This window comes from Dromiciops gliroides, chromosome 4 (assembly GCF_019393635.1).
Source record: "Dromiciops gliroides isolate mDroGli1 chromosome 4, mDroGli1.pri, whole genome shotgun sequence".
NCBI lineage: Eukaryota > Metazoa > Chordata > Mammalia > Microbiotheria > Microbiotheriidae > Dromiciops > Dromiciops gliroides.
In genome coordinates, this window is record NC_057864.1 from 385,197,490 (window position 1) to 385,213,903 (window position 16,414).

Here is a 16,414-nt window from a genome sequence, read left to right on the forward strand (position 1 = left end):
AAAAGTATCATTTCCAAAATACATAAGGAACTGATTCAAATTTATTTATAAGACTAAGAGTCTTTCCTTAACTGGTAAACAGTCAAAGAAAATGAATAGGCAGTTTTCAAAGGAAGAAATCAAGATATTAACAATTATGTGAAAAAACCCAAATCACCAAAATTCATAGAAATGTGAACTAAAGCAACTTAGAGGTTGTACTTGATACCTACAAAATGACAAAAGATGACAAAGAAGAAACTGGAAAATGTTGGAGAAGCTTTGGGGAAAACAGGTATACTAATTCACTGTAGGTGACACTGTGAATTGGTCCAGCCAATGTATGAAGCAATTTGGAGCTATGCCCAGAAAATTACCAAACTATGAATACCCTTTGAATCCAGCTATACCACTACTAGGCCTGTTTCTCAAAAAAAAAAATAAATAAAAGATGAAAGAAAAGGATCTATACACACAAATATATTTATAGCAATTCTTTTTGTGGTAGCCAAAATTGGAAACTAAAAGGGCAGCCTACTGGGGAACAACTAAACAAAATATAAGAAACATAATGGAATATAAATGTTCAATAAAAAATTATGAAGGGGACAGATTCGGAGAAACTCAAAATACCTCTGATGCATAACAAAATAAGCAAAACTAGGAGATTAAATAGATAGCTAGACAGATAAACAGACACACAGAGATAGCTGTTTTCAGAGCTAAGGCCCAGCAAGCAAACTGCACCTTCAGCTTAGCAGGACAACAATCCTTTGGGATCACCCTCTGGATGATCTCACCCTCTGGGCTAGTCACACAATTCACCAGGTGTTCTCTGGTCAAAGACAAACACTGGACAAAGCTGGAACGTCCTGCAGTGAATCAAATTTGTCACATGCTTGCTGCCCCTTCATTGTTAGGGCTACAATTCATTGAGCAATCACTAGTATAAGCATTGAGATCTCCCCACACTACCAGAGGTCCCCCCCACTAGGGGTGGGGCCCCAGCACATGTGTCTATAGCTCCATCTTGCTTGCAAGCCTTTTTCCTTACTTAAAAAATAAACTTTCTCTGTAACTCCTGACACCTGTCTCTGGCCTATTTTGTGCTGGCCATATGTAGGATAGAGACCAGTTCTGGAAAAAGACCGGTTGACAGATTACATAGAAAGATAAAGTAAAATGCCCCATGTAGTATTTCAGTCTAAAAAATTCTCTCAAGCATCAATTAGAAATGTAGAATTTGTTTGGGACAGTTTATTTTTGTTTTTGTTTTTTTGTTTTGAAAATATTAACAGGACTGTTAGCAGCATTACAATATATAAAGAGAGATTATGTTAAGGGGAGAACAGGCATTCTATTCTACTTTATCCAGAGTTAATCTAGATGTCTAGATTCTCTGGACTACTATTTGTAGGTTCCATCCATATATTTCCAGCTTAAAAGTGTTCTGTGGCAAAATTAGTCTGGGAAATGCTGGAGTAGATAAATTTAAAATGAAATAAAATGAGGCATGAATAATGTAGATCAAGGTTATATTAAACAAGAATGTGCATTTTTTTAGAAAAGGGTAATTAAGTTGAATCTTTTTGACTAGCCATTTAAATCACCATTCAAACCCACTCTTGCAAACTTTGATATATAGATATATAGATATTTTTTGGTCTGGACCATACATTTTATCCACATGAACCAATTTACAGAGAAGAGTCTTAAGTCACCTTAAATAACTTCCTTTCCCCAGTGAAAGGCAGGCTTCCACAAAGATCCCTAAATAACAGAGTAATAGACAGCATAGAGCCTGGAACATAAGACCAAGGCTCAGATTACTGCATGCTAGGGAGAACAGTTTTTCAAATATAATAGAATGCAGTAAGGCAAACACTAAACATAAAAACCTTCTGTATGCCCTTTAAACAAATCACTTTCTTAAAATTCCTACATAGTGCAACACATTTATTAAACCACAAATCCTTAGCCTTCTGGAATCCCATGGAATTACCAGAAAAAGAAAAGCAAAGATAAAAAGAGGGTTCCAAAAGATTCCAAAAGATGATTTCCACTGATTCTTGTCTCTTTTATTCAACACATGTCTTAGGCATAAATCTTTAACATACCTTTGATTTAGGAGTCTGTTTTTAGATAAATGTTACTCCCGTTGGGAAGTAGTGGGGATTCTGGATAAATGACGGGTACAATTTAGAGGAGGCAAAATTACTAATGGTGAATAGGAATTTAAAGCTGAAAGAGACCTTAGAGGTCACTAAATCCAGCCTCCTTCATTTTACATATGAAGAAAATGAAGCTCCGGGAGGTCAAATGTCTAGCCCAGGATCACAAACCTAGTGAGTATCTAAGACAAGATTTGAATCCAAGTGTTCACAATCACTAAGTCCAGTGGTCTGTCCACCATTTACAACTGATCTTTCCGTTCACCTAGCAATTACCTAGGGCAGCAAGTCTGGAGTCAGGAAGGCTCAATCTTCCTAAATTCAAATCTGACCACAGACACTTACTAGCTATGTGACCCTGGACAAGTCATTTAACCTTGTTTGCCTCAGTTTCCTCATCTGAAAAATGAGTTGGAGAAGAAAATGGCAAACTTCTCCAGTATCTTTACCAAGAAAAGCCCAAATGGAGTCACTCTCCCCTGAGTTATTGCAATAGTTTCCTATTTAGTCTCCCAGTCTCAAGGCTTTGTCCCCTCCAATCTCTCCTGCCAGTCACCAAAATGATTTTCCTAATACACAGGTCTGACTGTGACCCTGATTCAATAAAGTCTGGAAGTTTCCTATTACCTCCAGGATCAAATATAAGATCTTCTGTTGGACATTTAAAAGTCTTCACAGCCTGGCCTCTGCCTATCTTTCCAGTCTCCTTCCAAGTTACTCCCTATTACTTTCCTCTATAATCATAACAATTCAGTCACACTGAGCTACTTCCTGTTCCTCCCACATGACGCCTGTGTGACTTAGTACTAACTGTCCACATGTCCCACATGTCCACTAGCTATATGACCCTGGGCAAGTCACTTAACCCTCATTGCCCCTCAAAAAAAAAATCATAAAATAAGCAGTTATTATGTGCTGTTTTCCCTCCTAACCTCTGCCTCTTGGAATTCTTAGTTTCCTTCAAAACTTTAAGCACCACCTTCTACAGAGTCCATTCCTAGTGTACAATGATCTGCTATCTCCAAGGTTACCTTGTACATGTTTTATATGTTTTCTTATTTGTCTATATTATCACCCTCTCTAAGTGCACTTTCCCAACAATTTTTACAGCCAGTATTTCTGATAAAGGCCTAATTTCTAAAATATATAGGGAACAAATCAAATTTATAAGAACGCAAGCCATTCCCCAATTGAGAAATGGTCAGGGGCAGCTAGGTGGTGCTAGGTGGATAGATCACCAGCCCTGGATTCAGGAGGACCTGAGTTCAAATCCAGCCTCAAACACTTGATACTTACTAGCTGTGTGACCCTGGGCAAGTCACTTAACCCTAATTGCCTCACCAAAAAAAAGAAAAAAAGGAAAAAAAAAAAAGAACTGTGGAATCTAGATGCAGATTGAACCACAATGTTTCTCCTTTTTTTGTTTTTGTTTTTTGAGTTTTTTCCTTTTGTTCTGATTCTTCTTTCATAGCACGACTAATGCAGAAATATGGTTAATGTGATTGTACATATATAACCTATATCAGATTGCTTGCTGTCTTGGGGAGGGGGGAAGGAGGGGAGGGAGGGAGAAAAATTTGGAACTAGAAATCTTATAAAAACAAATGTTTAAAACTATCTCTACATGTAACTAGAAAATAATAAAATACTTTTATGATTAAAAAAATGAATGTTGCAAAGGGATAATTTACAGTTTTTGATTGGATAAAGTCTTTTTCTCCTTTCCTGGGGAACTTGGAAAATTCTTCTCAGTGGCTATAGCTCTCTCCTGGACTTCTTCCTAACACATTTTCTTGATACCTTGTATTCACTTAGCAGTGTCTAGCATATAATAAGCACTTAATAAATTTTTATTGATTGTCTTATCTCACAGCCATTTCAACCCTTGTAGATTAAACCTTCCCTTGTGACAAAGAAAAACAAAAATATACAATATAGTGACTGGGTCTGGCAATGTGTATAATATCCTGTCCTAGTAATTCCTTTCCTCACTAGCCAGAAGCAATTTGACATTATCAGTTCTTCCCTCTTTCATTAATCATCCAATAAGCAGGGGGCAGCTAGGTGGTGCAATGGATAGATAAGGCACTGGCCCTGGATTCAGGAGGACCTGAGTTCAAATATGACCTCAGACACTTGCCACTTACTAGCTGTGTGACCCTGGGCAAGTCACTTAACCCTCATTGCCCCGGCCCCCCCTCCCAAAAAAAATCCAATAAGCAGTTATTATGTGATGAGCACTATGATAAAGCCCTGGGAGTACAGTAAAAACCAAAACCAAAACAGTACCTGCCCTCAAAGAGCTCAGTAATTAGAGAGACAAGCAAACAACGATTTACAAGCAAGATATATACAGGGTAAATTAGAAGAATCACAGAAGGAAGGAGTGAAGTGGGGGCGGAGACTCCCCACTTTGTTCAACTATTCATAATATGATTTCCTTTTAATAATTTTAAGGTCAATGCTAAAACAAAATGAGAGACCTGTAGGACATTCAAAAGTTAATAAAAAAAATTAATCAAAAGAGATTTACTTAGCCACAGCAGGTTAAGCACTGAGAACCCCTCAAGTTGATTCAGCTAAGAATAGCTCCCTGGCCTAAATCACCATTATGAGCCACCAGGTAAACATCAGAGAACCCCTGGATCCTAGGTAATGAGGATGTAAACTCAAAGGAACCAATCAAGTCTAGGGAAATGTCTCAATACCTTTCAAGGAAAAATTAAGTCTAATTTTAAAGAAAAAAGATTCTAATTTGCATGGGGAGGGGGCCAGGGTTAGGCTACTGCACCCACCCTAGGCTGCCTCTCAGAAGACTAGGTCCCTGGTAAGGGTATAAAAACTCTTTGAGGCAGAGGAATTTTTCAGTCTTTGAATCCAAATACACTTTTTTGGTTTTATGTTGTTTTAGTTCCTAATGAATGCCACAGTCCTTTGCAATCAATGGATAATCTAATTTGCATTCAGTTGTTTGCCTAATTTTAGAGTTGCCTCTAAGGGATAAGAGACTAAGTGACTTGCTCTTGGTTTTTGCCATAGCAGGTCAGTTGATTCTTGGCTGAAGCTTCAGGGCCCCATTTGGGTTTTTTGGGGGAAAAGATCCTAGAGTAGCTTGTCATTTCCTTCTGAAGCTCATTTGAGGAAACTGAGGCAAACAAGGTTTAGTGACTTGCCCAAGGTCACACAGCTACTAAGTGTCTGAAGGTAGGTTTGAACTCAGGAAAGTAAGTCTTCCTGACACCAGGAATAGCATTTTATCTACCTTACAATTTCAAAGAGGATGAGCAGGCCTGGCCAAGGTACATGAGCCAATGAGGCTGTACAAAAGAATCTAGGAATAGTACAAAGGGACCAATGCAAATAAATAGCCTGTGGGGCCTGGTGTCAGGAAGTTCTGAGTTCAAATCCCACTTCAGACACTTCCTAACTGAATATGGACGTCACAACCCCTTTTTGCTTCATTTTCCTCATCGGTAAAACAAGGATTAAAAATAGCACCTACCTCCCAGGTGTTGAAAGGCCTAAATTAGGGTATCTGGTAAACGCTATACACATTAGTTATGATTATCATTATAATTATCTTAACTGGGGGAGCTGTGATTACCTAACAGTGCTCAAGGCCTTTAGCTCCCAAGGAACCTGTCCCTGCCATCCCTCTTCCTACAGATAAAATGAGGCTCGGCCCAAAGTCACCCGGGCAGTAAGCAGTCTGGGGCGAGAGGAAGAGAGGACACTAAGGGGCAGGAGCTGCACTGCTTTCAGAGGTCTGGGGTCAGACTGGGGCAGCACTGGGTGGGAGAGGAGCCCATGCTGGGACCTGGCAGAGGCTGGGGCTGGGGGTGGGGGGGGGCGGGGCGGGGAAGGTTGGGTGGGGTGGACGGAGGGATGGAGTGCATGGAGGGGGGAGATGAAGGGGGAGGATGGAAGGGGTGGGGGGGGGAGATGGGGGGATGGGGGGTGGATGGAGGGGCAGATGGAGGGAGTGGAGTGGATGGAGGGGGTGAATGAGGGAGTGGAGTGAATGGGTGGGTGGGATGGGAGGGAGTGGATGGAGGGGGCAGATGTGGGGGCGGATGGAGGAGGTGAATGGGTAGTGTGGATGGGGGGGTGGAGTGGATCAAGGAGTGGATGGGGGGATGGGAGGGAGTGGATGGAGGGGGCAGATGGGTGGTGTGGATGGATGGTGTGGATGGAGGGGTGGGGTGGAGGGAGGGGGGATGGGAGGGAGTGGATGGAGGGGGCGGATGGGGGGGCGGCGTGGATGGAGGAGTGGATGGGTGGGGTGGATGAGGGGGTGGAGTGGATGGAGGAGTGGATGGGTGGGGGGGATGGGAGGGGGCGGATGGGTGGCGTGGATGGAGAGGTGGGGTGTATGGAGGAGGTGGATGGGTGGGATGGATGGGTCGGGGAGGGGAACGGCAGGCGCGCCTGCCTTGGGGTGGAAGGGAGGGCGAGGGCGAGGCCGAGGCCGTGGGGCCCGTACCTTCCCAGGAGAACTCTCCTCCTGGCTCCTGCTTTAGGAACTTGTACCAGAACGTCTCGGGGACGCCGGGCCCCGCCCCCTCGGCCCGCCGCTGCTGCTCTTGGGCTTCCGGCGGCGGCTCCCCGACCAGCTCTACCTCCGCAAGCCACAGGCCTGGCTCCTGCAGCCCGCTTACCCCGTCTGGCCCGACCCCGTCGCCCGCCTGCTTCATGAGTACGGCCCTCTGAGGCGCCCAACGCCCCAGCTCGGGCCGAGAGCCCACCACCAGCAACTGCGAACGGCCCTGGGCCACGGCGGGAGGCACCACCACCCCGAAACGGAACAGCATCGCCGCGAGCCTTCCGACTCGCCGGCTCAGGAGGAACGGCTCCGGCCCTGCCTTTCTCCTCCTCCTCCTCCTCCTCCTCTTCTTCCAGTTCTCTAGGCTGCGGGGACCCTCCCGGTACCGACGCCGAGCTGTGCTTTCTACACGGCGAGGTAAATGTCAGCCGTAAATCCCGTAACCATCCGACGTAGCGGGGGGCGGGGCGGAGCTGAGGAAGGGGAGGGAGGGGAAGGAGCGCTCAGGTCAGGGACTGCGCAGAGCCCCCTCCAGCCCCAGCCCGAATCCTAGTGGAATAGCTGCGGGGGCAATCTCTACGCCTCCCACACGGGAGCCCTTCCTCGTCAGACCACTTGGAAGAAAAACGTGGCTCCCTCTCTTGGTGGGTGGGGAGTCCTGCACCACTTAGACTAAGGAGAAAGCTGAATTCTAAATGCTGTGACATACATACTAAAATCGTTATAAATGCTAGTCTGTCCAGGACCGGATTGTATAGCATATAAATGCTGTGATCTGGCTGTTAACATTCTGACTGGGTAATAAAAGTGCAGCATAGTTGTATGTGTGTGTTTTTAAGGGGGGGGGGGAGGGGCCGAGATATTTTCCCTTTTCTTTTTAGTTTTTATTTAGGACAAAATGCTACTTAGGATTATTTGTCCTCCAGCATATTGTTGATAATTACTAGTACTATGTGAAAGGCCTGAGCCAGAGGATGATAGGAGAAAAGTGCAAAAACACTCCTTAACCAAACTAACAATTTAAAGGGCAGAAAATAATGGGTTAAATTTAGACACTTAAAAAAGAATTTTAGATTGAGTTATTTTTAAAAGAATGAAAATGGCACTGAGAGAATGTATAACCCATGTCTTTATGATTTGACCCTGTTTCTTTTGGGTTTTTTTTATCATAAAAGTGTTTTATTATTTTCTAGTTACACATAGCGATGTTTCCTGGTTTTTTTGTTTTCTTTTGTTGTGGAGCAGTGAGGGTTAAGTGACTTGCCCAGGGTCACACAGCTAGTAAGTGTAAAGTGTCTGAGGTCGGATTTAAACTCAGGTCCTCCTGAATCCAGGGCTGGTGCTTTATCCACTGTGCCACCTAGCTGCCCCAGAGATAATTTTCAGCATTTCTTTTTTTTTAAGATTTCTAGTTCCAAATTTTTCTCTCTCCCTTCCTTCCCCCTTCCCCAAGACAGAAAGCAATCTGATATAGGTTATATATGTACAGTCACATTAACCATATATCTGCATTAGTCATTCTATGTAAGAAGAATCAGAACAAAAGGGGGAAAGCTCAAAAAAGAAAAACAAAACAAGTAGAAACAGTATGGTTCAATCTGCATCTAGATTCCACAGTTCTTTTTTCTGGATGTGGAGAGCATTTTCCATCATGAGTGCTTTGGAATTATCTTGGACCATTGCATTGCTGAGAAGTCTATCACAGTTAATCATCACACAAAGTTGTTGATACTGTGTACAATGTTCTCCTGGTTCTGCTCATCTCACTCAGCATCAGTTCATGTAAGTCCTTCCAGGTGTCTATGAAATCTGCCTGCTCATCATTTCTTACAGCACAATAGAATTCCATTACATTCACATACCACAACTTGTTCAGCCATTCCCCAGTTGATGGGCATCCCCTCAATTTCCAATTTCTTGCCACCACAAAAAGAACAGGTATAAATATTTTTGTACATGTGGGTCCTTTTACCTTTTTTATGATAAAGACCTAATAGTGGTATTGCTGAGTCATAGGGTATGCACAGTTTTATAGTCCTTTGGGCATAGTTCCAATTTTTCCACAGCTTCTCCAACATTTATTATTTTCCTTTTTTGTCATATTAACCAATCTGATAGGTGTGACCCTGTTTCTTTTTGATTAAGACTGATACTCTTAAACAAAACAAAAAAACAAAACGGGGCAGCTAGGTGGCACAATGGATAGAGCACCAGCCCTGGATTCAGGAGTACCTAAGTTCAAATACAGCCTCAGACACTTTGATACTTACTAGCTCTGTGACCTTGGGCAAGTCACTTAACCCCCATTGCCCCACAAAAAAACAAAAACAAAAAAAGACTGATACTCTTTTTTTTTTTTCACTTAAGAAACAACTTGAAGCAGCTTCATCCTGACCTATTCAGTGGATACTGTTGATGCTGAAGTTCACAAATATAGTTCCAGTCTACCTTCTTCTACCTATACGATTCTTCAGCCCAATGTGTTGTCCATCTGCAATGTCTGTTCCAGGTATATGAACTGGTGTACCGATTCAATTGCCTGGCCATCCAACAGCATATCACATTCTCAACAACAATAGGCATCTTTTATCCTTTTTTCCCCCTGTATGGAAGTTCTATAATGTTCTGGGGCTTGACATAATCAATACAGTATTATCCACAAACAGGAGCATCAGGGGACCTCATTGTCTGTAGGTTATCAATCCCACTTTTACTCTGTATAGGACATCTTCCATGACACTGACATGTACCTTTGGTGAACATTCCTCTTGTGTTTTATGCTTTGTTTGATGTTAGTAACTGAAGTGTTACCAACAGTATCTCTGGTTGCATTCATCAAGAAATATTGTATTATCTTAACATACTTACAAGAGACTCCTCATTGGAAAAGAGCTCTTAAGTGGTGTTGTTCTAATCTGTGAAGTTAAAGGCTTCTTTATTGTTAAAAGACACTAAATACAGTGGAACCTTGTTTTCTCTGTACCTTTCAGGAAATTGGGTAAAGATGTATGGTATGCTGTAGGAAATTTTTTATGAATGCTGACAGGTTCATAGTTTTAAGGGTTCCCATGATACATGTGTAGATCATTCCCGCAAGGACCTTATAGCAGTAGTGTGTGCTTCTCCCTCTTTCAGTTCATCTCACTTTGTCCTTCCTCGTGACTTGAACTGGATTTTTGTTCAGCATTGAAGGACCCAAGGGGCCAGGTATACACTGGGGGGGGAGGGGGGGTGTAGCCATGGAGTCTAGACAGAGGGAGAGCAGCACAGAGGGTGAAGAAAGAAGGAAAGAGGGACACCTAGCCTCAGAAGCCAAAGTCCATTTCAGAGTGACACGGTTCATCATGGAAGCTGGTATCAAGCTAGGGATGCAATCCATTCCAATTGCCACAGCCTGTACCATTTACCATAAATTTTTCCGAGAGACCAAATTAGATGCATATGACCCTTACCTCATAGCCATGTCAGCCATTTACTTGGCAGGTAAAGTAGAGGAGCAACACCTCAGGACAAGAGACATCATCAATGTCTCTCACAGGTATTTAAACCCTAAGAGTGAACCTTTGGAATTGGACTCTTGGTTCTGGGAACTGAGGGACAGCATTGTTCAGTGTGAATTACTCATGTTGAGAGTTTTGCATTTCCGGGTCTCCTTCCAGCATCCCCACAAATATCTGCTCCACTACCTTATTTCTTTAAAGAATTGGATGAACCGTCATAGCTGGGAGAGGACTCCCATTTCCCTGGCAGCCTGGGCACTGCTGCGGGACAGCTATCATGGAGCATTGTGCCTTCAGTATCCGGCCCAGCACATAGCTGTAGCAGTGCTCTATCTTGCCTTGCAGTGCTACGGAGTGGAGGTGCCTGCTGATTCTGAGGCAGAAAAACCATGGTGGCAGGTTTTTAGTGAAGACCTTACCAAGCCAGTCATTGACAATATTGTGTCTGACCTGATTCAGATTTACACAGTGGACACTGAAATCCCTTAATTGCTGTAAGGTCATCCAAGGAGAAGGGGACGTTTGCTTTGTCTGAGGGCTGGATCTGACCCACTAAAATGGGTGCCAGCTTCAAAACATTAATTTCAAGATTGGTCACAGGGAGCAGCTTTGCATTAGCAAAGGGGGAAGAACTAAACTTGGGTTCCTTTCTGGTTTCTCTTTGGTATTTATATGGTGGCACAACGAATGGGTGATAATAGGCAATCCCCCTGAGCAGGTTTGAAGCTCATTGTGTTTGGATACAAATAAGACCATGTTTGGGACAGCTAGGTGGCGCAGTAGATAAAGCATCAGCCCTGGATTCAGGGGACCTGAATTTAAATCCAGCTTCAGACACTTGACACTAGCTGTGTGACCCTGGGCGAGTCACTTAACCCTCATTGCCCCACAAAAAAAAGAAGAAAAAGTCCATGTTGAATGTACTGTGTTTGATTGCCTTTTGCACCTTAGGAATTTTTTGAAGATGAACTTTTTGAATTTGGTGCAGACTGCATTTAGGCATCTCTTCATTAAAACAAAAGCCAAAACAGAATACTTGATTGTACTCTTTGGGATAGCTTTGCAAGCCATACATATGCTTAACCTTCTAACATAAGTGAACAGTATTTTATTTTACATGATTAAATCCAAACAAAATTTTTTTTTTTTTGTAAAGCTGTGAAAATAGGCAATAAGAGCTTTCAATGTTCTGTGGACCACATTGGAGATAGTGGCTAATATTAGCCTTAATTTTTTTTTCCATTTTGTTTTATCTTCCTCTCCCTAAAATACATTCTAAAATATGATCATCTTTTCAACACAAATGTTCTTCCAGGAATCTTACATGTTCAAAGTTTTGGAATGTCTTGATCTCTAAAGAATCAAAGTTTTCCAGTAAACTCCGAGGCAAATGAGAGCTAGGTAATGGGCAAAAGTATGCCTATTTCCACCAATGACCTGTGTGCAAGAAATAGTGTTAAAAAGGAAAACTATGATGAAGCAGTCATTTAGCAAGCATTGGGGAGTAACAGAAAGAGCATAAATGATGAACTGGTGCCCAAAAAATATAAATGCTGAGAAAGGCCTATAGCACACTAGGTAGCTATGTGAAGAATCTCTGAGAGACCAGGAAAAAGAATCATATAGGAAGAAACAATAGAGATGGGTTCTATCAACACCAATAGAGGGAGTGCCCTCTCAGATGAGATCATGGATTGACAAATGTTGGAAGAATAACAAAACACTTTTATAGTTAAGGAGCCAGGGCCACATTGCCAACAGTTGGCCAAAAGAAACAGCTCCGCTTGAGATTTTCACTTATGTCATTTCCAAAACAAATTTGTTTATATATTAAGCCTGTTTGTTGATTTCCTAATAAAATAATTTTTTTCATGTTTCTGTTCTTGTATTTGATTTATATTCTTTTTATAGGACTTAACATACACAAATCTCTCATGTAAATTAAGCATGAACATACATATGCAAAGATATATTATTAGATGTTTGAAAGTGTGAACAACCCAGGGAAAAGGACTCAAATTGGGATGGAGTAAATAAACTAGGTTTCATGTATTCAAAGTATCATGAAGCAGAATTGAAAGAAATCTAATAATTTAACTATGTCCAAAGTTCTCATACTTTCTAGGGTGCTGCTAGTAAAACAACATTTCACACTGAAATATAGATACTCCAAGAAAAGCTTGGTTAGTAGCTAAGCATAGGGGCCAACCTTAAAAGAACAGTGAGCAAGACTGGATAAACAAGGACCACTTTAGTGGCAAAAAAAGGGCAGATTTTAAGTAAGATCTGTGCTTTAAGATTTCATTCTGTTATTAAATAATCTAAGAATAGTTTGTGAAAGGCTTTTAGCAGGTAATTATTGCAGAACAGTATAGTATCATAGACATTCTGGGGCAAAAATAAGACAATTTAGACCCTTGTCTTCAGGAAAACAGATTTTTCACTTACATCACTCTGGGAAAATCTATTGTTTGATTCCCTAATAAAATTCCCTCACATTCTTGTATACTTTTTAATGTATGTATACTTTCTGAACTGAGCTTGCCCCACCTTTTTTTTTTTTTAATTTTGGCCCTCTCCATACAATGGATCAAATAGTTTCTCTAAGAAAGAAAAACAAAAAACACCCATTCACTTTCTTTTTTTTTTTTTGCAGGGCAATGAGGGTTAAGTGACTTGCCCAGGGTCAGACAGCTGGTGTCAAGTGTCTGAGTCCGAATTTGAACTCAGGTCCTCCTGAATCCAGGGGCCAGTGCTTTATCTACTGTGCCACCTAGCTTCCTATGCCATCTAGCTGTCCCATTCACTGTCAATCATAAAATGGACAGGCAATTTTTCTATCTCCTCAAAATAGCTTGCATTTCAATAGGTTTTTTTTAGTAGGAATGTGTGGGCTATACACCAACTAAACAAAAGAAAATATGATATCTGATTCATATTTAAATCTATGTTATTTCTGATGATCTCATATACCAGGTGAAATTTAGACCAAGTTTAGGAGAGAAGTGATTCTAAAGAGCAATCATATCTAGATCAAGAGAAATGTTTCAATACTTCTTTACAGCGTTATTGTCAGTCTTGTAAATTAGATAAAAGTTTTAGGGCTAGTTTGCCATTGAAATGATAGTAAAAAGTAAGTTCTAGCAAAGAAAAACATTTGTAGGATAAAGAGGGGAAAACCTATCATACTTAACAGTTATTTGCTGTTAACTCTTAGCAGAGGACAGATCTGATGTATTATTTCTTGTTGCTACAATAATTTTACCATTAGAAACAACAGAACAGATAGATTTAAGTGGCAACTATTTCTAAAGGAGATTTCTTTTTTTTTTAACTAAGTCAATTGTCACATACCTAGATCTGTGTATATAGATTTTACTTGACCTAAAGACATGTAGTGGACTCAGGAGATACTAATGTTCCAATCCCATACAGTCACCGTGAGGATAGGCAGGTCACTTAACCTCTACAGCCCTCAGTTTCCTAGGTGACAACTGTGGCTCCAGTACAGGGCTGTGACAGATGATGATTTGTTCGACTCCTATTTTATTGGGCCCTTATTTTATTCTAATCAGTATTAATTGATTTGATGTGATTCCATAGAGGTGGTAATTATAAGTTCTGATAGTAGGCCTCGGAGCTGTGAACTGCAGATTGTAAATGGACTTGCTTAGTCATAAGAAGCTAACTAGAGAACTTCCACTCTTGTTTTTCTTTGTTATGGTAACCAAGCCCAGTGTGGCACAGGTGACTCAATTCTATGGAAAGCCCCCCAGCTATTTTTGTTACTCCTCCATCCCTTGGCATCTCTCTATTGCCCAACATGGGGAAATGACCATGAGCATGTAACCAGTAAATGACCCTGGTTGCCAGCCTTCCTCCTGCCTTTTCTACCAGCCCACAGGTGTACTCATCAGCTTGGTAGGACCTCCTGAAAGGTCAAGATAGGTCATTTATCAACCAGTGGGATTCTGTATTTTTTGTAGACCCTCCTGGAGGGTTAAGAGCAAGGTTTATCCACCAAGAAGACTTTCTGGCCTGCTCCACCTGTATTGTCTGGATATCAAGCACTATAAAACTAAGGCCCTGGAGGAACATGAGCAACATGTTCATGAGCAACATCTGAGGTCCACTTCATTAGAAGGGACCATGGACCCTTTAACAAAGTACCATTGGCTCAGAGCTCTGCCTCTGTGGTTTTTCTTGCAGTTTGGACAGTTTTGGAAATCCCCACAGGGCCTAGAGGCAAGAAGATTCCTGAGTTCAAATCTGGCCTCAAACGCTAACAGTGTGACCCTGGGCAAGTCACTTACACCTAATTGCCTCAGTTTCTTCATCTATAAAATGAACTGAAGAAGGAATGGCAAACCACTCCAGTATCTTTGCCAAGAAAACCTCAAATAAAAAAAAAATTTAAATTAAATCAAAAGAAAAAAGAAAAGAAAACCTCAAATGGGGTCACGAAGAGTTAGACACAACTGAACAACTAGTGCAGTGCCTGGTACATATAAACAATATAAATGTTAGCTATTATTATTATATGATGGAAATTCAGATTTTAAAAGCTAAGATTAAGAATTTCCCTATCATAGAAACTAATGCCATTTATACCTTTTATACTCCACCTGAATTTTGGCACATTGGGAAAGGTCATTCATTCAAAAACCATTATTTCAGATGTCTATTTGATATTAGCTTCATGAAACCATGCTGATAAACAAAATGAGAAATTGAACAAATGTATGAAATAAACTGCTATTAACTCTGTTGTTTTGCACCATCTAGAGGACAGAGCCTGTAAGCTCCTTAAGGGCAGAGATTGTTTTTTATTATCTGTAGCAGTGCACTTCCATTCACACAGTAGGGGCTTAATAAATGCTTACTCAGATTGGATGGGATGGGATGGGATAGGATGGGACTGGACAGTCTAAAACCGTAATCCTTATCTTATGCATTTTAGTATCACAAACCCAGGATGGAGCGAATAGTAATTATTTTGAATAACAGTTTATACTATAACACAGAATCATTTTTCTGCACAATAACCCAAAGCTTGGCACAGTTCCTGGACCATAGTAGGTGATTAATAAATGCTTCTTGACTTGATGTTGACAATCTATGAGGTAAGTGCTGCAAGTATCATTCTTTTCATTTTATAGAAGAAGAAACTGAAGCTCAGATAGGTTAGAGGGTTCATCTCACTGTTACACAGGTAGTAAGTATCCAGGCTTGCGAGTCTTGCCCAGGACTCTGACTACAAAGACAGTGATCATTTTATTCCATGTTTAATTTTAACTGCATTTGAAATGTAGTTTAAAAAATATTTACCAAATGAGGAAAAACTGGCAGAGGAATGGCTTTTAAAAAATTTTCAGGCTATAAGAAGAGTGAAATAGTAGAAATATAAGACAAGGTTTAAGGCTACTGTACACTGAAGTATTTATGGATTAAGGCTGAGCATATGCAAAATAAACAATTCACTATTAGCCGCTGTTTTTTATAATGCAGTTTATAAGGTATGAATAGCAATTCTTTGGGTTTTTTTTTAGTGAAATATCTTTTCTTGATTTAGAGGTGCATAGGCCTTGTTCACACTTTAAAAAAAATAATATATTTTATTTTTTCCCCAGTTGCATGTTAAAACAACTTTCAAAACCATCCTGGTGCCTGCCTGTCAAGCCAGTGATTCACAGTACCTAGCATATGGTAGGGACTGAATAAATGCTTATTGACTGATTAATGTACAGATAAATATTTTGGTCTAAGTCAATTGAAATGTAACATTTTTCAAACTATTTTTATGTACCAGTTTATAACATGTAATAGAAAACAGAGTAGCCAGATGGAACAGTGGATAAGACTCTTCCTGAGTTCAAATCTGGTCAAATCTGGAGCCTCAGATACTTCCTAGCTGTGTGACCCTGGGCAAGTCACTTCACCCTGTTTGCTTCAGTTTTCTCCTCTCTCAAATGAGCTGGAGAAGGAATTGGCAAACCACTCTTTGCCAAGAAAACCCCAAAAGATGCCATGAAGAGTTGGAGATGATTGTAAACAACTGTGTTGTAGCACTGTGCTAAATACTTTTTATCAATATTATCTCATTTGGTCTTCACAACAACCTATAATGTAGGTGTTAATATTATCCTCATTTTACAGTACAGGAAACTGAGGCAAACAGAGGTTAAGTAATTTCTTCAGAGTCACACAGCCAGCAAGTGTCT

At 40.9% G+C, this 16,414-nt stretch overlaps 2 protein-coding genes across 4 annotated transcripts in view; one reads left to right on the forward strand and one right to left on the reverse strand.

Moving 5' to 3' along the window:
• EPM2A (EPM2A glucan phosphatase, laforin) overlaps nucleotides 1–6,961 on the reverse strand; it is a 52,406-nt gene extending 45,445 nt beyond the window's left edge. The window contains exon 1 of one of the 3 annotated variants that reach the window (XM_044001621.1): nucleotides 6,634–6,961. In XM_044001621.1, the coding sequence (XP_043857556.1) occupies nucleotides 6,634–6,961 (328 nt within the window). The remainder of the gene's footprint in view (nucleotides 1–6,633) is intronic. The other 2 variants (XM_044001624.1, XM_044001622.1) reach the window with 2 other exon arrangements.
• An 8-nt stretch (nucleotides 6,962–6,969) lies between these two features.
• Nucleotides 6,970–12,028, forward strand: CCNQ (cyclin Q). Its single transcript, XM_044001625.1, has 2 exons — nucleotides 6,970–7,110; nucleotides 9,061–12,028. The coding sequence occupies exon 2, from the start codon at nucleotides 9,933–9,935 to the stop codon at nucleotides 10,680–10,682; it is 750 nt and encodes a 249-aa protein (XP_043857560.1). The 5' UTR covers nucleotides 6,970–7,110; nucleotides 9,061–9,932; the 3' UTR covers nucleotides 10,683–12,028.
• Nucleotides 12,029–16,414: the final 4,386 nt, after the last annotated feature.